General features: G+C 35.8%; 1 protein-coding gene across 1 annotated transcript; it reads right to left on the bottom strand.

Moving 5' to 3' along the window:
• Window positions 1–16679: 16679 nt before the first annotated feature.
• On the bottom strand, window positions 16680–19334 carry IZUMO3 (IZUMO family member 3). The gene is made up of 7 exons (XM_032138901.2): window positions 18866–19334; window positions 18654–18728; window positions 18414–18503; window positions 18181–18198; window positions 17645–17725; window positions 17117–17207; window positions 16680–16836 (listed from the first exon to the last, which is right to left on the bottom strand). Exons 1-7 carry the CDS (start codon window positions 19089–19091, stop codon window positions 16698–16700), a joined length of 720 nt encoding a protein of 239 aa, XP_031994792.1. The 5' UTR covers window positions 19092–19334; the 3' UTR covers window positions 16680–16697.
• Between the last annotated feature and the right edge of the window lie 5732 nt (window positions 19335–25066).

Below are 25066 nucleotides of genomic sequence, written 5' to 3'. Positions count from 1 at the left end.
AGGTGCGGGACACAATCTCCTGATGTGCCGTTTTCCAAGCCTGTTGGAAAAGTGCAGTATTAGGGTGGGACTGACCTGATTTTCCAGGTGCCCTCTGTTACCCCTTTCTTTGACTAGGAAAGGGAACTCCCTGACCCCTTGCGCTTCCCAAGTGAGGCAATGCCTCGCCCTGCTTCGGTTCGTGCACAGAGTGCTTCACCCACTGTCCTGCAGCCACTGTTTGGCTCTCCCTAGTGAGATGAACCCGGTACCTGAAACGGAAATGCAGAAATCACCCATCTTCTGTGTCGCTCAGGCTGGGAGCTGTAGACCGGAGCTGTTCCTATTCGGCCATCTTGGCTCCTCCTCTATCCTTTTTAACTTTTTAACAGAGAGGAAAATATTTATACTCACGTGGCTTGCATTTATGATTTGTTATGTTTCTATCAAACAGTCCTGTTTTTGTGTGGTACATGAATAAAATCACTGATGATGGAAATAATATTCTGAACAGATAATCTTGACCTCCTCAGAAACACATTAAAATTACTCACATTCTGGCCGTAAAGCATGTTTGTTTTAGTACATGTATAAATCATTGTAAAGAAACCATATAATTCAAAATATATTATGCATTTTAAAAACTGTAAGAAAAATGATATAAAATCATAAATGTGTGGAGAGATAACAGTGCAAAATCTGAAACGCAAAATATCCATTTGTTAGGTGAAACATGTATGTTCATGTTCTTATATAAAGCATATGTTCCACCTATAATTGCTGCAGTATTCTTCTGTTACATTAATAGAGACATTGTGATTATAAAGGAAACTCTTCCCCCTGTATGGTTTGAACACTGATGAATTTTAAATGCAGAAATCAATACAAATCAATTATGCAAGAATCTTTGCCCAAGCCCCTTCCATCTATCCCTGCAAACTCAAAACAAAACAGTACTCTCTCTCTTTCAACAAAGACTATATAAAACATCTCCTTCTCTCTCCTTCCGTTTTCTTTTCTTAGGTGTGTTTTTCAAACGGAGAATCAGTTAAAGAGAGAAAAAGCCCCCAGTGCAGTTACAAGCAAGAAAAATACAATAAGTGACTCTCAGGATTTATTGCTTTGGAGTGCTACAATAGACTTTCTTTGGGTTGATAATAAATAAATTTTTAATACCTGATAGATTCATATATATCTCCGAGTAGGTCATTTGTGTTTTCATTTACATTTTCTAAGATTCTTCATTTATATTTTTAAAATACGATGTTCTTCCAGGAATTATTCCATATAAATTCAAAGTACAGTTGTTGTTCCCCCAGAAATGGAGCCATTATATACCAAGAGTCACTGTCAGAAGGGAATGTATTCTGAAACGTTTTTAACTGCATATGTCTTGGGTGTGGTTATTCTCACATATATGTCCTTTGTAGAAGTCGTCTGTAAGTCTGTAAGAGCCACTGCTGGGCTTGTGTGTGGGGGCCAGATCTGAAGGTTAATTCCTGTTAAAATTAAGTATCCTTCATATGAAGGTCTGAAACAGAAACTAGCCTGTGAATTCTAAACCTCTGCTGTCCAGTACAATAGCCAGTAGCCACATGTGGGTGTGGATCACTTGGACTGTAGTTAATGTGACAAACTAAATTTTAAATTTTATTTAACATTAATTAAGGTAAATTTAAAAACCAACATTGGATTCAGTGTTTGAAAAACTTTTAAGTATATTTGAAACAACTTTGGACTGACTTTTTCAGGAATACGTTTTATGATATCTAAATACAGATTGAGTATTTGCAGCCAAAAATTTCAAACTGAGATGTGCTGAAAGTATAAAACACAAAGCAGATTTTGAAGACTTAGTGCTAAAATAAATGAATAAAATAACTCCTTAGTCATTTTACATAGATTGCATGTTGAAATGGTTTGGGTTAAAATATATTAAAATTAATTTTACCTGTTTCTTTTTATTTTCTTAATGTAGCTACTAGAAAGTCTAAAATTATATATGTGGTTTAAGTTAAATTTCTATGGAAACAGAAGAAGAAAACACATGAAATATATTTGAGGTAACAAGGTTGTAGATGTGATATAGTGACCAGGGTGAGGAACTAGTGCCAGCAGAGTGAGAGTGGGTAGCAAATGGATCAAAAGAGAAGCAGCTCCTTGCTGTGTTGGCAGGTCAGTAGCTTGTGATTCCTGAACTGACATAGGGCTCAGGATCAAGAACGTGACTTTTTAGCATTTAGTGTCTTATGATCAATGACAGACAAATACATTACTATGTTGCTTTAATAATAACACAATTATTTTTATAATGTAATTAAATTTTTTATTCATTTTTTAATATATAGAGATGGAGTCTTGCTTTGCTGCCCAAATTTGTCTCAAACCCCTGGGCTTAAGTAATCTTCCTACCTCAGCCTCCCGAAGTTCTGGGATTATAGGCCTGAGCCACTGAGTCTGGCCAATAATAACTAATTTAATTATTTTTTAAAAGTATTACTGTATTTCAGTCTTCTTTCAGCCTACAGTGTGGTATTAAATGCCTTACATGGAGGCATATAAAGGATTTTACCATAATAACCTTTAAAACAAAAACGATTTCCTAGAATTATAGGACAGAAAAAAGAATGTTAAAACAAATTTCATTTCCCAGGGTAGAAATCTAATGGAACATTAACTTGGGGCACTTTGTTATATCAAATCTACTCCATAGCTAAGAACAGGATTAAATTAATCCTTTGGACAGTTTGGAACAAATTGTATTACATTGTGTTTGCCATGGAAGTCTTACTGCCCTCATGTTGAATTAAAATAGCCTTTCTCTCTATATAAGTGAAATACAAGCTCACTGCAGAGAAATCAGAATACTAACAAGCAAAAAGAAGAAAACAATAATCACTTGCAACCCATACCACCCAGAGATAATGACTGTAATTTTTCCTTGCATTTTCTTCAAGGAAACATAGTTGGTTTTTAGCCAGGGTTTGGTATGCCTTAATAAGCACTGCATCGCAAACTCTGTATTTGATACTTTTCACCCTTTTCTTTGAACTCTCTTTGGGCTGTTTTCATAGCCCAGACTGAGGTTATCTGTTGTAGAACAACAACTTAATAAATGATGTCTTGTTGGCTTGAAAGTATTCTTCATATAGATTTCCAAAGCACCAAATATAAAGCCAGGAAGTGCTTTATTCACTAGAAGATCTTGTTGAACATTTTCTGACATTATTAGTAAAATGGAGAGAGTGAAGATGAAAGAAGAATGAAGAATTCTGAATCTTGAAGAACCTGTGCTTATTAGTAATTTCAGCAGAAATCATGAAGGGTCACCTCATCAGCAGATTCATGAAGCCTCATTAGATAAAGGCTTTAAATGTTTCAAGAGTAATCCCTCATAGAAAGCCTTATAACCATCCTAAGCAAATTCTAGACAAGCATGTCTACCTGCCCATGTTGACCTTTGATTGGTGAGAGTTTTTGTTTCCTCTTTAAGAGGAAGATGCACACCCAAGTGTGAAACTACCCAGAAAATTTAGCAGTGCTGTATCTGGGAATGCAAACCCGAGGACATAAAGTTCTGCAGACCACTTGAGATGAAGTGGAGTGCAAAGTGTCCTTTGTCAATTCTTCAGATAGTTTCTTCTGTTCTCTCTCATTTTCACTCTGTCTATTGTCCTTTTACTCAGCCTTAATATTCAACTATTTTTAGGACAGTTGAGCAATGAAAACATGCATCCTGAAGTTAGGAAAAACAGTGGCTTGGCATCCTGTTCCAGAATCTTCTGTGTTTATTGATTTTGAGATAATTTGTTCATAAATACCAACATCTCTACTGTCCCTTAACCAACTCCCACCCTATCCCTATAATAAGGGTAACTTTGGGGAATATGCTGCAGATTCTTTATCTCCGAGTTAATCTCCAGGTGTAGATCAATGCCAAAAGTTCTTAGAACTCCTGGGAAGTTCTCAGCTTCTTTGAGTTTCTGGTCCATTTGGCAGGAAGGCAGGCTGAAGGGGAAGAGTCAACCAAGCTTCCTTGAGAAGCAAGTGGAGGTGCTGAAAACTTCATTTACGTGCCCCTGAACTAGGTTAAACACTAGAAATCTGTGTGCTTGATTTGTGAACTTGGTACATATAGCCTCTATTTCATGGCATTGTTGGCCATCAAGCTGCAAAGGATTTTTAACATCCTTTAAATAAAGGACATAAAATGAAATACCACCACATTGTCTACTGTAGGACTGCTACAGTAGACGATGTGGCAGGCAAAATATGTTTGATGCTGTTAAGAATATTTGGGGTATACTCAATTTCAAGTGATAGAATTCATCAATATTTTATTTGTATATTCATACTTTTATTCATCCAATATTCATCTTTTCTGTGCCAGGCATTTTAACGAGCTCTGGGGATAGGTACATCTATGAACAAACAGCAGATGTGATTTCTGACCTCTTGAAGTAAGACATTAATTTATAGTATATAATATTCCTTAATTCCTACAGAGCGAAAAAAGAGTAAGCAATGACACAGTGTAATTGGAAGTGCTAGCATAATATGAAGATTCAGGAAAAATCTTCCTTGAGTAAGTGACATTTAAGCTGATGAAATGTTCCCTGATACATTGCTAGATGCTGTGACTTTAAAGATAAGCATAACATATTCCCTGTCCCTGAGAATTTCATGTCTAGGAAAGAGACTTGAAAACCAATCACAGTCATTTATTTAAAAGGCTCTACAAAAGCATGTGAATTGTAGTGGATTCCAAAGGTTGTGGGTGATCAATTATAACCATATCAGAAAAGGTCTTATGAAAAGAGATTACTTTAAATATGAATTTTGAAAGACAATAATGTTGAAGGCTGAGAAAGATTACCAGGCAATCAAGACAAGGAAGAATATAGCAAGTATTGTCTATGAGCTAAAAAAAAAAAAATGCCTAATATGTTTGGCAAACTCTAAGTAGAGCTTAAGGTTTGGGAAGGTAATTGACCAAAGGTGAAATTATATGTAAAGCATGTTGGTAAAATATAAAACATGTAAAATGTTCTATGAAAGAGTTTACACTTCTCTTCTTGAAGTAGAAAAGGCAATGGAGTATTTTAATCAAGGATTTGACATTGATTTGCGATTTAAGATTGATATTTCTGAGTGCAAAAGGAATGATGAATTTGGCTCTTAGGCTGGGCTGGGGAAAACTGAGTAGGAGACCATTGTAGTAGCCATGAGAGAAGAATGAAGGACCTCAACTTTGACAGTAGCTGGGGAGATTCAAGAGATATTTAGGAGTGAAAAATCAATGTTAATTGAAGAGTGACAGGCTAGGACAGATGAAGGAGGGAGAGGACTGTAGAAAATAGTGAGATTTCTACCTTCTGGATAATTTATATTATCCATGGGAGCTCTGCTAGCTAGTGAAAAGGTTAAGATTTGGGATTTGAATCCTGCCTCCACAACTTGTGAATTATGGGGCTTGGAAGGAGTTACTTAAATGTGATGAGCCTCAGTTTTCTTTTTTTTTTTTTTTTTTTGGTGTGGTTTTCTTCCTTTATTTGGTTCTTTTTTTTTTTTATTATTATACTTTAGGTTTTAGGGTACATGTGCACAATGTGCAGGTTTGTTACATATGTATCCATGTGCCATGTTGATTTCCTGCACCCATTAGCTCGTCATTTAGCATTAGGTATATCTCCTAATGCTGTCCCCGCCCCCCCGAGCTCTTACCCCCCCACATTAGCAGGGGTGGGATGTTTGCCTTCCTTTGTGCTCTTTGTTTTTTTGTTCAATTCCCACCTATGAGTGAGAACATGCGGTGTTTGGTTTTCTGTCCTTGCGATAGTTTACTGAGAATGATGTTTTCCAGTTTCATCCATGTCCCTACAAAGGACACGAACTCATCATTTTTTATGGCTGCATAGTATTCCATGGTGTATATGTGCCACATTTTCTTAATCCAGTCTATCGTTGTTGGACATTTGGGTTGGTTCCAGGTCTTTGCTATTGTGAATAGTGCTGCAATAAACATACGTGTGCATGTGTCTTTATAGCAGCATGATTTATACTCCTTTGAGTATATACCCAGTAATGGGATGGCTGGGTCAAATGGTATTTCTAGTTCTAGATCCCTGAGGAATCGCCACACTGACTTCCACAATGGTTGAACTAGTTTACAGTCCCACCAACAGTGTAAAAGTGTTCCTATTTCTCCACATCCTCTCCAGCACCTGTTGTTTCCTGATTTTTTAATGATGGCCATTCTAACTGGTGTGAGATGGTATCTCACTGTGGTTTTGATTTGCATTTCTCTGATGGCCAGTGATGATGAGCATTTCTTCATGTGTTTTCTGGCTGCATAAATGTCTTCTTTTGAAAAGTGTCTGTTCATGTCCTTTGCCCACTTTTTGATGGGGTTGTTTGTTTTTTTCTTGTAAATTTGTTTGAGTTCATTGTAGATTCTGGATATTAGCCCTTTGTCAGATGAGTAGGTTGCAAAAATTTTCTCCCATTCTGTAGGTTGCCTGTTCACTCTGATGGTAGTTTCTTTTGCTGTGTAGAAGCTCTTTAGTTTAATTAGATCCCATTTGTCAATTTTGGCTTTTGTTGCCATTGCTTTAATAAATGGTGCTCAGTTTTCTTATCTGTACAAAAGTGGCTTGAAATATTTTTGAGAGATTCTTGGGACGATAACTAAAAATCCTTCAAGAACCCTCAATTAGCATAAATTATATAGAATCAGAAATGGTTCAAGGTAGGTTCAGTGTTAGGTATGCTCATTTTTAAATTAGCATTGTCTTTCTGGATGGATATATCCAGTAAGTATTCAGAAATAAGGACTGAGGACTTGAGAAGGGGGTGCAAACAGAAGCCTAAGAATTTGGAGATATTATTATTATGTGGTCATTGAAATCACGCCAGTGGAGGAGATTTCTCCAGGTAAAAGGCAGGAAAATGTTTGAAATGAGTTCTCTTATTGCAATATCTAATAGGTATGCAGAAGAAGAGGAAGAGCTCAAAAAATCAACTAAAACATGGTTTAAACATAGAAAAATCTAAAAAACAAGAACAAAAGTAAGAACATGTGCCTAGTATACCACAAGGGGTATTTTAAGAGGGAACCATTAGCACTCTGGCAAATCTTATAGCTGACAAGTAGCTTGAGGAATGAAGAGAACTCTGAATATAACAACAAAGAGATCACTGGCAGCCTTGGAGAGAGAACGCTCCGTATGATGGTTAGGAGAAGAATGCAGATTGGGGTGATTTGAGGGGAGAACAGAAATAACGAAACAGTCATGAGAAATAGAGTGCTGCTGTACGAAGTTTGTCATAGAGGGCTGGGTACAGGATAAACAGGCTTGAATTCCTGGTAATAGATAATAATAATAAGGACCTAGGATTGAGAAAAGGGGGTAATGATTGGAGATAAATGATGAGGGAATGCTCTATAAGTGACTGCAGTTCAGGATGTAAAAAACACGTAGGGAGGCAGGGCGCGATGGCGCTCGCTTGTAATCCCAGCACTTTTGGAGGAAGAGGTGGGTGGATCACGAGGTGAGGAGCTTGAGACCAGCTTGGCCAACATGGTGAAACCCCGTCTCTACTAAAAACACAAAAAATTAGCTGGGCGTGGTGGCAGGCAGTTGTATTGCCAGCTATTCAGGAGGCTGAAGCAGGAGAATCGCTTGAACCCGAGAGGCGGAGGTTGCAGTGAGCTGAGACCTCGACACTGCACTCCAGCCTGGGCGACAGAGTGAGACTCCATCTAAAAACACACAAACAAACAAAACAGGAAGCATTAATCTAAGATGGAAGAAGGAGAAACCTTCCTTTGAGTCAAAATGTAAGGGAGCAAAGTTAGAAAGGGTATTAGTAAATGGAAATTAAGAAGCTTCCAGTATTCAGCTGTTGTTTGATCCTATTCACTTTTATTTTTGTATTTTATCTAGTACTTTATGTGTTTATATTTTATCTAATAACATATGAGTACTTTAATTGCTATCATGTTTTAATGTTATCTTTAGATAAAATAAAATGTTATCACCCAATAAAAGCTAAGTGAAACCTCATCTCTGTCTGCTGTCTCCTACACACACACACACACACACACACACACACACACACAATACTGATTGTTAATAAAGTAGCCCAAGAAAAATAGGATCTCAGAAACTATACCATCAGTGCTAGGGTTGAATATCATCAGATAAATATCTTTCCCTAATGATTTGTAGCTCTTCAAGAAACCTTAGAACTAAACTTCATGCAGGGCTGACATCAGGACATTGGAGTATGTGTTAGCTCTTAAAATACAGTTGATTCAGAATAAAATGATTTGTATTATTTATTGATATAAATGAGGTTTTGCTTGAGCATTTGCTTGTTGGAAGGATGTTTTTACATAGCCATGCTTTGTTATGTTAACTGTTAGCTCAAGCTTAAATTAGAATTGTAAGCAATTAATTTTGTATCATGTTTACATTTAAAAACCAGAAGTACCATAAGACCTTTCCTAGTGAATGAACACATAGTTTAATTAGATCATCTTCATTTTATTATATAATAAGCACATAAACATAAAAGGCTTCTTCTAATTCTGGTGATTTTTGAAATAATGAAGTCCAGATTCTGGATTTATATGATGAAGCAATTGCAGTAGATTGTGCAGATAGAAGAGCACCCATTTGAAAAAAAGAGTCCATTATTTTTCGAGGTTTTGATTATGGCCATTCTTGCAGGAGTAAGGTGGTATTGCATGGTAGTTTTGATTTGCATTTCACTGATCATTAGTGATGTTGAACATTTTTTTCATGTTTGTTGACCATTTGTATGTCTTCTTGTAATAATTGTCTATTCATGTCCCTAGCCCACTTTTTGATGGGATTTTTTTTTTCTTTATAATTTGTTTCACTTCCTTCTAGATTGTGGATATTAGTCCTTTGTTGGATGTATAGATTGTGAAGAATTTCTCCCACTCTGTGGATCGTTGGTTTATTCTGCTGACTGTTACTTTAGCTCTGCAGAAGCTCTTTAGTTTAATTAAGTCCCACCTATTTATCTTTGCGTTTGTTGTATTTGATTTTGGATTCTTGGTCATGAAGTCATTGCCTAAGCCAATGTCTAGAATGGTTTTTCTCATGTTAACCTCTAGAATTTTTATAGTTTCAGGTCTTAGATTTAAGTTCTTGATTCATTTTGAATTGACTTTTGTATAAGCGGAGAGAAGAGGATCCAGTTTCATTCTCCTCCCTGTGGCCTGCCAATTATCCCAGAACCATTTGTTGAACAGGGCGTACTTCCTCCACTTTGTTTTTGTTCACTTTGTCAAAGATCAGTTCTGGGTTCTCTCTTCTGTTCCATTGGTCTATATACCTACTTTTATAGCAGTCCCAGTCTGTTTTGGTGACTATGGCCTTATAGTATAGTTTGAAGTCAGGTAATGTGATGCCTCCAGATTCGTTCTTTTTGCTTAGTCTTGCTTTGGCTATGCAAGCTCTTCTTTGGGGGTTCCATATTGTAGGATTGCTTTGTCTAGTTCTTTAAAGAATAGTGGTGGTATTTGGATGAGAATTGCCTTGAATTTGTGATGGCTTTTGGCAGTATGGTCATTTTCACAATATTCTACCCCTCCATGAGCATGGGATGTATTTCCATGTGTTTTTGTTGTCTATGATTTCTTTCAGCAGTGTTTTGTAGTTTTCCTGGTAGAGGTCTTTCACCTCCTTGGTTTGGTATATTCCAAAAGTATTTTATTTTTAAATTTTGGCAGCTATTGTAAAAGGGGTTGAGTTCTTGATTTGATTCTCAGGTTGGTTGCTGTTGGTGTATAGCAGAGATACTGACTTGTGTGCATTAATTTTCTATCCTGAAACTTTGCTGAATTCATTTATCAGTTCTAAAGCTTTTTGGAGGAGTCTTTAGGGTTTTCTAAGTATAGCATCATATCCTGTTGGCATGGATGTGGTGTAAAGGAAAGACTTCTACACTGCTGGTGGGAATGTAAACTAGTACAAACACTGTGGAAAACAGTGTGAAGGTTCCTTAAATAACTAAAAGTAGAACTACAGTTTGATCCAGGAATCCCACTACTGGGTATCTACCCAGAGGAAAAGAAGTCATTATACGAAAAAGATGCTTTGTACATGCATATTTATAGCAGCACAATTCACAATTGCAAAAATATGAAACCAGCACAAATCCCCATCACAGTAGATAAAGAAAATGTTATATATATATATATATATATAAACACTGCTCAGCTATTAAAATGAATGAATTAATGGCATTCATAACAACTTGGATGGAACTTGAGATTATTATTCTAAGTGAAGTAACTTGGGAATGGAAAAACCAAACATTGTATGTTCCCACTCATAAGTGGGAACTAAGCTATGAAGATGCAAAGGCATACCAATGATACAATGGACTTTGGGGACTTGGGGTAAAGAGTGGGAGGGGGGTGAGGGAAAAAAGACTACAAATTTGGTTTAGTGTATTCTGCTTGGGTGATGGATACACCAAAACCTGACAAATCACCACTGAAGAACTTAGTAATGTAACCAAATACCACCTGTTTTCCCCAAACTTATGGAAATAAAAAATTGTAAAAAACCACTTAGTCCAAAGCTGATTGGAATTCTTCATTATTCTAACTCAAAGTCAGCATCATCTCAAAGTCATTGAAAGGAATAAGTTTGCGTAGAACAGGTTGGATTTTGGAGTATTTTAATATTGTAAATATCTTAATAGTTATTATCTTGCTGGCTTCGCCTCACAGTCCAATTAAAGTTTTATTTTGATTTTGCCATAATGTAATGATCTTTAGTATTCTGTCGTTGGTCTGTATCTCTTCTTCACCAGCCTCTAGCTAGGTGACCTCAGTCATATTTTGAGCTTTGCTATTTATTGTGTTCTAGTGCCTTTGAAATGTGTTTCACTAGCTATGTTCATGTGTGTTAAGTCCAAACACTGAAGGCATATCTTTTTAAATATCCCAGCAGGATTCATACTTAATATTTCAAAACTGAACTTGAACCTTTTCTGTGAAACTTATTTGTCCTCCTGTACTTCCTATTGAAGGACACAACCAAATAAAAAGACTTAAACTGGAAGAAAACCGTAGTTCCACCATCAAGATAAAATCAGTCAACATGTTTTATTTTACTTTGGGCTTTTCTCTAAGCATGACATTTGTTTTCAATTGTGTTCGTACAATTTTTAAATTTTTATTTTTGTTATTTATTTTTGTAGATATGGGGTCTCACTATGTTGCCTGGGCTTGTCTTGAACTCCTGAGCTCAAGCAATCCTCCCATCTCAGTCTCCCAAAGTGCTAGGACTGCAGGTGTGAGCCACTGTGCCTGACTCATTTTAAAATTTATTTAAAGAATATTGACATTTTTTTGGTGGGGGAGTTATTTTATCTTCCAATGTTGGTATTGGTAATTTATACTTATATTTTAAATAGCCCTTTCGCCCAAGTTTTAAATATTTTTGCAGTTTAGCTTAAAAGAGTCTGTTAAGATATAAAAACAAATCTATCTGAAGTTTTGCTACTTTTAAATTTGTTTTATAAAAAATATCTTTTAAAAATTTTGTTCAGTGTGGATGACAACTTTTTTATTAGCATTCAGTGTTAGTTACCTTTTTATGCTTAATATTTCATTTTTGATATAATCTAATGTTCCCTTTTTGTACATCCTTTGCGTTTAGTTTGTTCCTTTTCTATCTGCTTAATTATTATTATTATTATTTTGTCAGAGTTTTGTTCTTGTTGCCCAGGCTGGAGTGCAATGGTGCAACCTCGGCTCACTGCAACCTCCTCCGCCTGGGTTCAAATGATTCTCCTGCCTCAGTGTCCCAAGTAGCTGGGGTTACAGGTGTGCGCCACCACCCCCAACTAATTCTGCGTTTTTAGTAGAGACAGGTTTTCATCATGTTGGTCAGGCTGGTTTCGAACTCCTGACAAGTGATCCACCCATCTAAGTACTGGGATTACCGACGTGAACCATTGCACCCGGCCGTTCTATCTGCTTAATTTAAATACCCTGTTCAATACATATACATATATGTATATAAATATATAAATATGTATTTTAAAATCTTTTTGATATATATGATTAGAATGTTATATTATTAAATGCATAGTTAGCACATTTCACAAGATTTGATAGGTAATATTTTTATTGTTATTTAGCTGTAAGTATTTTATAATCTGCTTTATAGATTCATTTTTAATTCATGAATTATTTAGAGGTAGAATTTTTCAGTTTCCAATATATATAATAAGGGAATATCCTTTGTGGTTTTAATTTTGTTGCTCATGGTCTGAATGATTGTTCTTTATGAGTTCTTTGGAATTTGTTAAAATTTCCTTTTTGGCCTATGTATTAGATCAGTTAATGCTAGTTCTAAAAGTATCAGAAGCTTAATCAAATAAATATTTTTCACTCATGAAATCTAAAACAAATGCTCCAACTAAGAGGCATCTTCAGGATTCTAAGATATTCCTGTATATTGACATCCTACCACTAATCAGGGAAGAAAGAGGCTAGAGGATTGTCCCTTAAATTTAGATGCTCCCGAAAATGTTTAATACACTTTTACCCACATTCCACTGGCCAGAATTCAGCTTCATAGCCCATGATACAGTAGGGATGACTGAGAAATGTAGTTTAACCATGTGTCCAAGAGGAAAGGGATGTAGTTAGGAGAAAACCAGCTGGTGTCTTTCAAGCCATACACGTTGTTAATTTTTATATATGTTCCTTCTTCACTAGAAAGAAAAATCTGTTTACTAGCTGAGTATGTGGTTTAACGCATCATGTCATTTAAAGTTGTTCATTGTGTTCTACAAATTATAGTCTTATTAACATTTTTTCTCTTGATTTATCAGATTCTAAATGAGAGGACTACACTTTCCCATCATGATTGTGAAAATCTTTTTCCTTTTTTAAATCAGAAGACTATATTTTTAGGCTCATATGATTTCATATTATATTATCACATTATTCTTGTTAATGTTCTTTGGCTTAAATCCTCTTCTGGCTAATATCAATAAACACCTGCTTTATTTTGGCTAAGTTTTGCTCGGTATTCTTTAATTTCACATTTAGCTTCTCATGTTGTTTTGGGTTGCTATCTTACAAGTAGCCTATAATTAGATTTTAAAATATCCAATCTAATGACTGATATTCTGATTGATATATTTACTTCATTTACATATTTATTATGCTTATTGTGTTACATTTTGCCCTGTTTATTTGTTTCTTCTTTCTTGTTTTTATTGAATCAATAGGATTTATCCCCTCTTTTTCTTCTTGGAGTTGTTGATGTCATATATTGTATTTTCATTCCTAAAGAGTCACACTCCAATATTTCATAACAAAGAATAAAGGTATCACATGTATGCATGTACATGTATGTATGACGAGGACCTTGGCATCTACTGCTTTTGTCTAAACTCCCTTACTTATCCTTCATCCACTTTTAGTTTCCTTTTTCTTAAGGCATGTAATTATTTCCCCCTAATTTTTGGACGCAAAACTTGTTTGATTTTATAGTCAATATTTAATCATAATATGAATATGGTTTGTTTTATTTTGGCAATTTTGCTTCTCTTTCTGTTCTTTAACATAAAATCGAATGTCACAAAAAGAGATAACGAGATTATTAACAGAGCTAAGCAAGATTGAGGGAGTGAACATTTTTCTTCCTTGTGACAGTTTCCTAGGTACTTTCTTATTTTCTAAGATATTTCTTTTTCTGGTTCCTGGAAAACCTTTTGTATATTCGGAGACGAAGAAGACAAAGAAATGATATTACTGATAAGGACTGAACTAATGTATTATAAAATATAACCAGTTCATGAAGGGTTTTAAGATTCAACCATCTCAAGGCAGTGATATTATGTAAAGAAACTTGAACATTAAAATTCTTCTCCATAGGACTAGAATTTTTTAACCTCAAAGTAACCATAATGGGTGTTCTAATATAATTTCAGGTTTTATGAAATAATCCCAATATAACAATTTACAGTTTGCTTAAGAGTTAATGTTTTAACTTTCTGTGCATTTGCTGTTTACAGACTTATAGTTATATAGTGATTGAGTTCTCATTCTTTTTAAAATAGTAACTATGTTGTTATTCAGGACTGACTTAAGATTCTTACAAATATGCTGTAATTAAAAAAGCAAAATGATTGGTACTAATAGAAAAGAAAATAGAAAATATTTGTTTTGGATAGAAATATGACTGAATATCTAAAAAATGCAAGAGACTTTAAAATTTAAAAACAAATTTAAGTAGTTGGTTATAGAGTGAATATGTGAAAATAAATGGGTTTTTATTTTATGTGATATAGGTAAAAAGACCTAGAGTGGTTAGATGTATAGATAGATAAAATAACACCTTAAATATTCGACTGTCTAATGATAGCTTTGGGGAAAAATATATCTGCAAAAGAGATGCTAGAGCTAATATTTGTTATGGAAGAACCTCTTTTAAATTGACAGAAAAAATTTTCAGATTAAAATTAGCAGAGTATATGAATAGGTAACTCACTGTGGGACTAATTCTAATGGCACTGAATCCTATGTAAAGATGCTGACACACTAGAGAATATAAGTAAATTGATTATCGTATTTATCAGACTGCAAAACTTAAAAGAGCTGTATTACCTGTTGCTGGTGTGGGTGTGGCAAACATGAACAATTGGTTGTTACTGATATACATGCAAATTATTACATCATTTCTGTCACAGTCATCACATTTCAAAGTACATACAACTTTCATTTTGATATCACAATTCTGTGACATTATTTCTTATAAATAAAAGTATTAGTAAGTAGAGATATATGTACACAGATATTTACTGCAGCATTATTCATAGTAATAAAAAGGAACGTTAAGAGATTTCCCATCAGTAGAGGAATATTGGAATAATTATGGTGCCCCCATACTGTGGTGTTGTACATAACTACCAAAATAGTGAATTAGACTTATGTCACTTACATAATTTCCACAAAGTACTTAAGTATGAAAATCAACATGTGAAAAAGTGTTGATAGTTGTTTTAATTGCAAAAAAAATCATCCATAAATGTGTTCATATGTATGTATGTCTATTTACTTTTAATTATTTAGGCTTTAACAAAAACCATGAAAGACCTATCCTAAATTGTTATCCAACATTTGCTAGAAAGGCGTGAGGAGTGTGGAGTAGCAGCAGAGGGGAAAAGGAACAACAAGCCAGTACGTTAATACCTTAAGTATATAAAATAAAATATATGTATAACAAAGTAATAAAATAGATATAAAATAAAGTATATAAATAAAAATCCACAGAATAAAAATATCTTAAAATCTAGAAAGTATGTTATTCCATTTACATATAGTTATAATAAAAAATATAAAGACAATAATTAGGACTGTGAATTAAGTTAATATATCTCAACAAGATATTTGAGGAGATGAACATTAAATCACTGGGAAATGGTAGATGCCTGACAAACACTCTTATCTGGGAATTTTACATGAATTTCAAATTTAGCGCTTGAGAGATATTTGGGTTCAGGTCCTCATCAAATGCATTCTCATTTATCTCATTATAACGGCAACTATAAGCAGGCACTGAGAGAGCTATGTGTGAAAGATATACAAATACCTGTACCCACCCCTGAAGCAGGACTCTCAAAACTATTTCCTGCTGCCAAATGATGGTTTTTATCTTCTAAAATAAGTTCCGGAATAAAAGGAAACAACATAGGGTGAAAAGGTCATGAATTTTACAGTTAACCAGGCATCAGCTTTATTTCAGGCTTTGCCACATACTAACTGTGTAATGAAGAGTATATAAAGACAATAAAGCCACAATTATCTCTCCATTAATGTGTCATAACTACATGCTGATAGCTGTCAATACCAACCAAATGGTTTGGATGATCAGAGGTCAGCCACTAGAGGAAAGGAATTTGTCATAGCTTAGATTAGTTACCTGTGTGACCTTGAGTTAGAGATACTTCTGTTTATTCATCTCCAAAGCAGATATAATAGCAATGTTACCCATAGGGCTGTTGTGAGAATTCAGATGGATAACACATGTAAAGCACTATTTAGAGTGCTACACATACTAAAAAAGTATTCAGTGGAAACAACCAAAAATAATAAAAAAAATCATATCCAACATGGCCTTGGAACATAGATCCGGGGGAAATAATTGGGACAAAACTCACCTACTCAGGACTAATACTTTGGGCCTTTTTTTTTTTTTTTTTCCCTGCGTGTGTGTGTGTGTAATAATGAAGATTAAATGTTGTGTCTTATCAAGGAAAATTGTCCACCTTGAACCTAATGATAAATATGAAAAAAGTAACAAAACCATAAAGTAAAAAGCAGCCTCAGAAATGTGAAAGTTACCCTAGTTACAGCCACTAATGAGAGTTACTAACGATGCTTTGTTTATTATTATCCAGCATATTATCTTTCCCGCGCATTGCAACATACCAGCATTACTTTCTGTACAACTCTGGCCAAATTATTTACTCTCTCATTACATCTGTTGTCTCAGGATATCAGTAAGCATTTTCATTAGAGAAACTCTAAGTTCCATTTCAGTTTTAAAATACTAGGACTTTATGACCAAGAAAGGGTTTACCTCCCAGTTTTGTACTTAGAGTCAACACTTAAGAGAATCATGAAAGACCTCTTGTCCGTGTTAATGTGTTTATTTTCTGAGTCTAAAGTCTTTCTCCTCCTTCTCATCTATCTTCCCCATTAATTCTTCAAGTTTCTTCACCATATATTCCTTTAGTGACCTTCGTATTGCCTTCATTTTCCTCCGATGAAAGATGCAAAAATGGAATCTAGAGTATGAAAAGAAAATAATTCCAACTTCAATATCAGTAGCCCCATTCTTTAAGCCAATTATACAATGTTTTTTTTTTTTTCCTTTGCTAGATACTTCTCCATTTCCTTTTGTTCCAACTATTATCCCATCAAACTTTGCATTTTATTCCTTTCAGTATCCCAGAATTTAAAATGACTTCTTTTGCCTTATTTCCATTTGGAGGAAGAGGCAATTTGGGCAGTCTCTTGGCAAAAGGAATATCTGACCCAGTGTTTATTTGGAGAGAAGAAACTCACAGTAACGCAGCACTTCCCAGTATTACAGCTGTTGCCAGCAATATGAGAAATAGAGCAATCTCTCGATTCTCAGCCTTTCTTGGATCCTCATCTGGAAGGAGAAACAGGAAAATATGAAAGTGAGTTTTGGAGAAGAGAAATAGCTTGGGACATTTATTCAGAATAGAAAACTCTTTTAACCTCAGTTTGCCCTGTTTACTACTTCATCACTGTTCCATGGTTATTTTGACCTTTATTACTTTTAGTCTCCTAGGTTCTACAAAACTGTTGCTGATAGCTGTCAGCAAAATTCTTCCCAGCCTAATTTCTTCATTCCAAGCCTAGCCTCTTCATTTCTCAGCCTTTCAGTTGATTCAGTGCCGAATTATTTATACTGGTCAAAATTTCGCCCAACACCCTAGCTCCATTTTGTAACACTATCATGACCTCCATTAAAGATGCTCAACAAATATGTGTTGAATAAATCAGTGAGCAACACTGCTCCTTGATCCCTGTCCCTTCAAAATTCCATACCGCAATCTTTGTTACCTCCACAATATTCTCCTTTGAAGCACCTGTTGGTCATGCGAAGACACGTCCAACAATCAAGAATGGGACCTTCAACCACAACTGATAAACAGGAGAAGAAAGATAATCAGAAAGAGGCATGGCACAAGGGTTCCTTAGTCATACATCAAGTGTGGAGGATTTGATCTCAAGCATTCTTAGGACTCTCAAGTTTGCATTGCTGTGAATTTCTTCCTTTAGAAATCAAGTTTCTTGATGGATCAAAATCTGTAAGTCTGATCTCCAGGAAAAAGCGGGAAAAGGATGCCTCGGCTTATACTGGCAGTGGGTTGTAAACCATATGTTAGAAGGCCTCCTATTACCTCAAAAATATGTGGGATGTCTGAGATTCCATGAGCTAGGTTTCGTTATCAGGTATGGTTGACGTTACCCCTTGTAACCACAGCTCTAGGAATTGGTTTCCCAGTGCAACATGTGGGAGAGATAGGGCCATACAGAGCAAAGGAGATGGGAAAATATGGGCTGAAACCTCAAGGTGTCACATGTACTGTACTCACTGCAATCTTCAGAACAAGCTAGAAGAGAATCAGAAAGTTCTAATGAGTTTAAAACCAGCTACAGTTTGCCATATTTATACCCAAGTAGTCTTTGTTTACCCTTTTAGTTCCAGTTACCTCTCCACCCATTCTAAATAACTCTATTATGAACTTGCATTTCTTTCTTTCCTCATCCTGCATTTTCTATTCCTTTCATATAACTTCAGTGCTGTTATATAGAAAGTTTTAATTACCAACTTCAGAGAAGTTCTTTAGTAATTCTTTGAGTTTGGATTCCAGGTTTTGGCAGACCTCGAGAAGCTTGCCTTGATAGATAAAGACACCTAAGAGGGAGTGGAAGGGGTGTCAAAAAATAGAAGTAGCTCTTCCCTTCAGAAGTTAATTCTGTCTGTTTTTATCTTCGTTTTCCCCAGCCAAATTTTCTGAGGCTTGCTTGAGCAATACAAACTTTTAACATTGAAACAGTACTTCACCTTTCCATGTTTCATTGCCCAGTTTATAAAATTCATTCTTCAGCCATGTTCTCAACTTAACAACCTGCTGAACAGCTAGAGAGGGAGAGTAAAGGTACATGTAGGGGAATAATTATATCTATGCAGGAAGTTATGTAGACCCAGGTGTTCTCTTCCTTGCCTCCCTTCTCGGTTTAAGCCCCTAGACTCTCAGGAACTCAATCTTCCCTCACCCAACACCCGAAGCCTCTTGTCACTGTGGGAGACCTTGAAGCTTAAATCAATCAACTCCTTAATGTGCCTTTCAAGCAGCTGAGTTCGGCCAGGGACTTCTGAGGGTATCAGATTTTCCAGGAAGGAACCAACATCCTCTATAAATTTGGGGTCACACTCTAAACAGCCTTTGACTCCGTGGAAGCCTGACAGGAGCAGGAGCAGGAATAACCACAGGTCACCCATTTCTTTCTTCTACCCCCGCTCCCCAACAGCAGGTTGTCCTGGCAACTAGTTCACTTAGTTCCTTTTCCTTCAAAGATCCAAGGATGAGAGCCTGGTCCTGGATAGTCTGACTCCACTTCTCCCCCTGTTTCCATCCTACTATCAGGCAATCTCATTTCCTTAAGGATCTTTAGTTGTTTACTGACTGTTATGCTTCATTCTAGGAGAGGAAACTGCCAGCTGGGGAGCCGATACCTGAGTTCTGAGTGTAGAACACCAAGAGATAGAGAAGCCTTGAGCTCACACAAGCAGAGTTCTGTGCAGGGAGATGTCTCAGAAAAAGTGTTTCTTTAGCCCTCTCCCTGACTTGCTTCCTCATGAGACTCTTAAACCCCCTCCTGACCTTCAGAGATAAAGTTTATTACCAAAGATGGGTTATGGAAGTGATCCTATAGAACCTGAGAGATTGCTTAACTCAAACTCTACTTCTACATTAGAGGTAAGAAAAGCCAAGGATATTGAGTTTCTTGTGGGTCCCAGTCCCTACTGGTGGCAGTATTGTTAAGAATAAAGGAATGAGCATTTATCTAGAATAATATTTGGTAATTTTAATAGACAGTAACTTATATTTCAGGCTACATTTGTCTCTAGGATGATTTTCTAGACATGATTTGTAATTTTTTCTTTTCCTTTTCTTTTGTTTTCTTCTTTCTTTTCCTTCCTTCCTTCCTTCCTTTTTTTCTTTTCTTTTTTTTTTTTTTTTTTTTTTTTGAGATGGGATTTCACTCTTGTTGCCCAGGCTGGAGTGCAATGGCATGATCTCGGCTGAGTTCAACCTCTGCTCCCACGTTCAAGTTATTCTCCTGCATCAGCCCCCCTGAGTAGATGGGATTATGGGCATGTGCCACCATGCCTGGCTAATTTTGTATTTTTAGTAGAGATGAGGTTTCTCCATGTTGGTCAGGCTGGTCTTGAACTCCTGACCTCAGGTGATTCACCCGCCTCGGCTTCCCAAAGTGCTGGGATTACAGTCTTGAGCCACTGTGCCCGGTGATTTCTAATCTTTTTATAGCATTCTTCTTATAGAGAGTGTGGAGTCACATACTAGAAACAATAGTTGAGGAATATAGAGTGATGAATCCAATAATGTTCAGATCCTTTAAAAAGTGCATTCTAAAATACAAAGTATGTAATATATAAGAACATAACGGTTATCATGGGCTTCCCTCTCAGACCACCTACAAGGAAGATGTCCAAATAAACATGTTCTCCCTTCAGTGGCCCTTTGAATAAAAATATTCTGTGTCATTTGAATAAATTAAGGTTGCTTTTCAGACTCTTAAAAGCACTAGTTAACTCTTTTGTAATACATTGCCTGTATGGCTGTGACCTCCTGGAAACCAGGAAACATTGGCAATCTACAGGGTTAGTGGTAGAATTTATATTTAAGATATGGGGTGATCACAGTGGAATGTTGTGAGGGAAGTTAAAAGAATTACCATTACTTATATGTCTACCACGTCTACCATATGTCCATGTGACAGACATTGTGCTAAAGATTTCAGATAGTCACAAATTCTCATGGCGCAGCAATCCTTTGGAGATTGTCATTTCTGTTACAGGTAAGAAATTGAGGCTCAGGGATGTAAAAGAATCCTCACTGGAAGAATAATTTAAGAATATGAGTTCAGGGTTCAAGCTCATGTCTGTCTGATTCCAAACCCTATACACTTTACTGCCTCTCAACAACAACTTGCTGAGATAACACAGAAAATGATCTCTTGGAATTTGATAAGTCAAAATATGAAGGCCAATACAGATTTCTTGATTTATGCTTTAAATTAGCATCTCTGTGCTCAGATTTTTTTTATTCCCTTGGCTAGATTATCTCATTTTTAGAGGATTTCCCAAAAGATTTTCACATGCTGAGGTCTGAAGGCAAGTGAGCTAATGGGATTAAATTAACTCTAGATACTAAAGTTGAAAACTAAAGGGGCTAAAAAATTTGGCAGAGAAGTGGCAAGGTATGAGAACAAACTGTGCTTCAAGAAAAGATATGCGTTATAGATATTTTCCAGTCAATGATCCATACCTTCACTTGGACAGTTCAAAGAGTATCCTCTGACACATTACTGAATAATTCAATGGCACATTACTTTAACCCAGACCTAGAGGTCCATCTATCATTTTTATCATTGTCTCACCCTTCCAGCTTAAATTTCAATCAGGTTTTTAGAATGAGAGAAAAAAATTGGCTTTTGGATAGTCTTAGAAAGGCTGGAAAAAGGCAAGTTACTTATTAAAACAGATAGAACTTGTAACTGAAAGAATACATATATCCCATGTAAAAGGAATAACAAGGAAGGAAATCTCAGTCTCATGGAGTAAACAGTAGAAGGATAACACAATGTGCTAATAGTAAAGGCAGAGGTACACATCGAGGTTTATGAGAAAACAGAACAGTACTAGCTAAGTTTAGAGAAATTTTTATAGAAAGGCTGGATCCAGGAGACTAGAGACAGTAATTAATATATCATGATGAGTGAGAATCTAATAGTGTTCAGGAACCTTTAGGGGGAACACTCTGAAAGTACTGATGGTGAAATGTATAACATAAGAAAATAACCACAATTATCATGGGATAGCACTTTGAATTTCATAAATGTAAAATATTCGAGCTTTGGGAAAGAAGAGCTGTCTGGAAATTGATTAATAATATAATGATCACATTACTTAATTAAAATAATACCTGTGTCTGGGAGGCAAAAGGCTAACACCCAAATCCTAGAATAATTATATTAGTATATGGTTTGGCTTGGCAGGAAGGGCTATGATTTATAGTCAGCACAAATCTGAGACTAGCTAGCTAAACTCTGTTTAAAATAGTATATGAGACAAATAATGGCACATACATTCATAATATTTTTACCAACTACATAATGACCCATTTGTGGTTCTAACATAGATATTCATGGGTACTTGTTTTTACACTAAAAGACTAGCAATTAAAGAGTCTCTCCTTTAAGGGCTAGAATCAGTTGTTTGGTACCATTTGGCCTTTGTTACAAATCACATAAAGTACTGAGGTTTGAAATTTGAAGAACAGTCCCGGGAGTGTGATGTTCCCCTTCCTGTGTCCATGAGTTCTCATTGTTCAATTCTCACACTCCGGGGACAGTTGTGGGGTGGGATGGGGGGGGAGGGACAGCATTAGGAGATATACCTAATGCTAAATGATGAGTTAATGGGTGCAGCAAACCAACATGGCACATGGATACATATGAAACAAACCTGCACATTGTGCATATGTACCCTAAAACCTAAAGTATAATAAAAAAAATTAAGAAGTTTGAAGAACAAGTTTCATAAAGAGTAAGATTTTTACAGAAATTCTCCCCATCCTATAGTAGACCTGATTTCTCAGATTTATTAACAAAAATAATCCTTATCCTCAGGCTTATAGCCATTTTTTCTGATGGATTATTTATGCCGTTGAGCTCTGCTCTATTTCCCATCCCTACCTATCACTTCACAGGATTCCTTAAAAGTTTGGCAAATAATCTAGATACCTTTTATAGTCAGATGCAGTTAACTACATTCCTGACTGTAATCTGAGATCAAGAACCCATTACTTGACATTTGGCCATGTTATAAGCTATATTTCTAGGTAGCGTAATAATCATATTTGAAATAATTACTATATACCAGACATTCCACATGTAGAATAAGTTTAATTTTCCATATACCTCCCCATTTATATTCCATTGTCATTAAGCTAATTTATCTCCACATATTTCACTTATCCTTTAGGAATAGTCATAAGGGTGGGTAAATTATAGGGTAGACTAGAAGATTTACAATGAATCTTTGACAGGAAATGAACTAAAAAGCTAATCACATCAAGGCGATCGTGGGAAGAATGAGGGGAGAAGGGTAGTGGAAGCAGAAGATATGTGTCACAGCTTATTTTCTCTATATACTAGAAATGTTGAGTAAAATCCTCATATCCCATGAGCTTTTGCCCTGTTCCCTTTAAGGGCTTTTTACAGGATAGGTTAATAGAAAGTGCTCCTGAGACGATGTCGGTTCCTATGTGGCATGGAATGTCTAAGATGCTTTCACTGGCTGCTGGGGAAGGATGTACAACTCAACTCAGGATCTGACTGGCACCTTTGCTAGCATATCACCAAGGCTTCAGGTAAAGGGACCCTGTGTAACAGCTGGAGAGTGGACCTGGTACCAGGGTCAGGAAAGGAAATGGAGTCTGCAGCAAGCTTCAGGGCCTTGATGGGCCAAATCATTAGGAAAGACCACCAGTTACTGATGCAGCTGAGAGAAAACAGGTCCAAAGTGCCCCATGTGCACAGTTTCTCAACAAACACTATAAATCGATTCAGAAATGGTATTAGGTAAGGTTATATCTTCACCTTAGAAGATACCAACACACTGTCAAAAATTAAAACACACATTAGTGGAGAAATTTAGTGCACAATTTACTGAGAGGAAAAAAAAATCGGGAGTTTTTAAAACCCCTCTCTAGAAGGAGAGGGAGTCCATGGTGGTTATATTTACTACATTTTAACACGCTGCAAAGGAAGGATTGAGTCCATGACTGGACTTGTAATTGGTTAAAACAAGCCTGGATTTTGGTGATTGTGAAAGTGTTTTAACCTGGCTCAAGAAGGTCTAGGATCCCAGAGTTACTCAGACTTCATAGTTTCTTATCAATTTCAGGAGGTTACAGCTAGTTGGCATGAAACATAACAGTTTTGATATGTTGTAGGCAAATGCTACTGTAAGTGAAAAACTTTCTTCTACATGCGGCACATCCAAGGCAATGACCCCTCAACCACACAGTGCCATGAGGTAACTTCAGCTCCTACCTCCCCATTCTTACATCCTGTTTGGAAAGAAATGAGGAAAAATGTGAAAGAATGATTCTTCCAAAAGAAATGTAGTTATCTAAAAAAAAGTGTTTAAATTATTTGGTGAGATTAGGCTTATTATGTTATGCTAATATTGCTTTTTATTTTTTACCCAAGGAGGTGAAAAGATGTTCAGAGAAAGCTAAGACCAATAGACTATGAGGAAGCTATGTCTCTTTTGTGTATCTGAGAGCAGTGTGAAAAAATGTGTGACCTTGCAACATAAATGTCATAATATTCTCAAGACAAGCTTGCATGACTATTACCATTTTATAAAACACAAGCCTGATGTTTGGAGCCATTAAAAGACTTGTCCAAGGTCACACACTTAGTAAGATAAAGATTTTGGGGGTTGTAACACAAATTTGTCTGCCTTCAAATCCATGTTCTTTCTAAAACACCAAAATTTTTTTCTGAAGAGAGTTAATCCAAGGTCACATCATCATTGCCTCAAAGTAGCAAGAATAGGTATTCTTATGAAGTTATATATGAAAAAAAGAAAGATGTTGTGTTCTTTTCATTCAGTTATTTAAAAATTATGGAGTCTTTAATTCAACCATCTTTTAAAATTCATTTTTCCATTCCTCCCAATTATTTCTATAGAGGAATTGCCTGTTGATTAAAGTACATAATTTCTTTAATAATACATATAAAAGATATAGATATTAACCTAGTTTACCATAAATAAATACCAGGTAAATGCAGCATTTCTCCTTTCCTACCTTCAAAAGGAAGAAAAATACAATAATAAAACCAATAATGAGAACCCAGTAGCCAATAAGAAGTAATTTCATTGAAAAAAAAGTCTATGTCATATAGTGTTTTATATTTTTTACATGCATGATCTTATAAAATCCCTATTCTAAAAGGCTGGTCCTATTATGCCATTTAGAGATGAGAGAACTGAGACTGAGTGGTTATTTTCAACCAGACCATAGAGCTCTCTGGCAGTAGAGCATGGGTTTGTATGGTTTTGAATGATTCCCTATTTATTTTCTTTAAACCACCAAATTCTCAGTTTTTAGTAGCCAAGAGGAAAAAAGGTACCCTTTCCCTGTACGTAATGAACTG

The sequence above is a fragment of the Hylobates moloch genome, unplaced genomic scaffold (genome assembly GCF_009828535.3).
Source record: "Hylobates moloch isolate HMO894 unplaced genomic scaffold, HMol_V3 SCAFFOLD_19, whole genome shotgun sequence".
Taxonomy (NCBI): domain Eukaryota; kingdom Metazoa; phylum Chordata; class Mammalia; order Primates; family Hylobatidae; genus Hylobates; species Hylobates moloch.
Note: the sequence above shows the minus strand (reverse complement) of the source record. Positions and strands in the feature narration are given on the sequence as shown.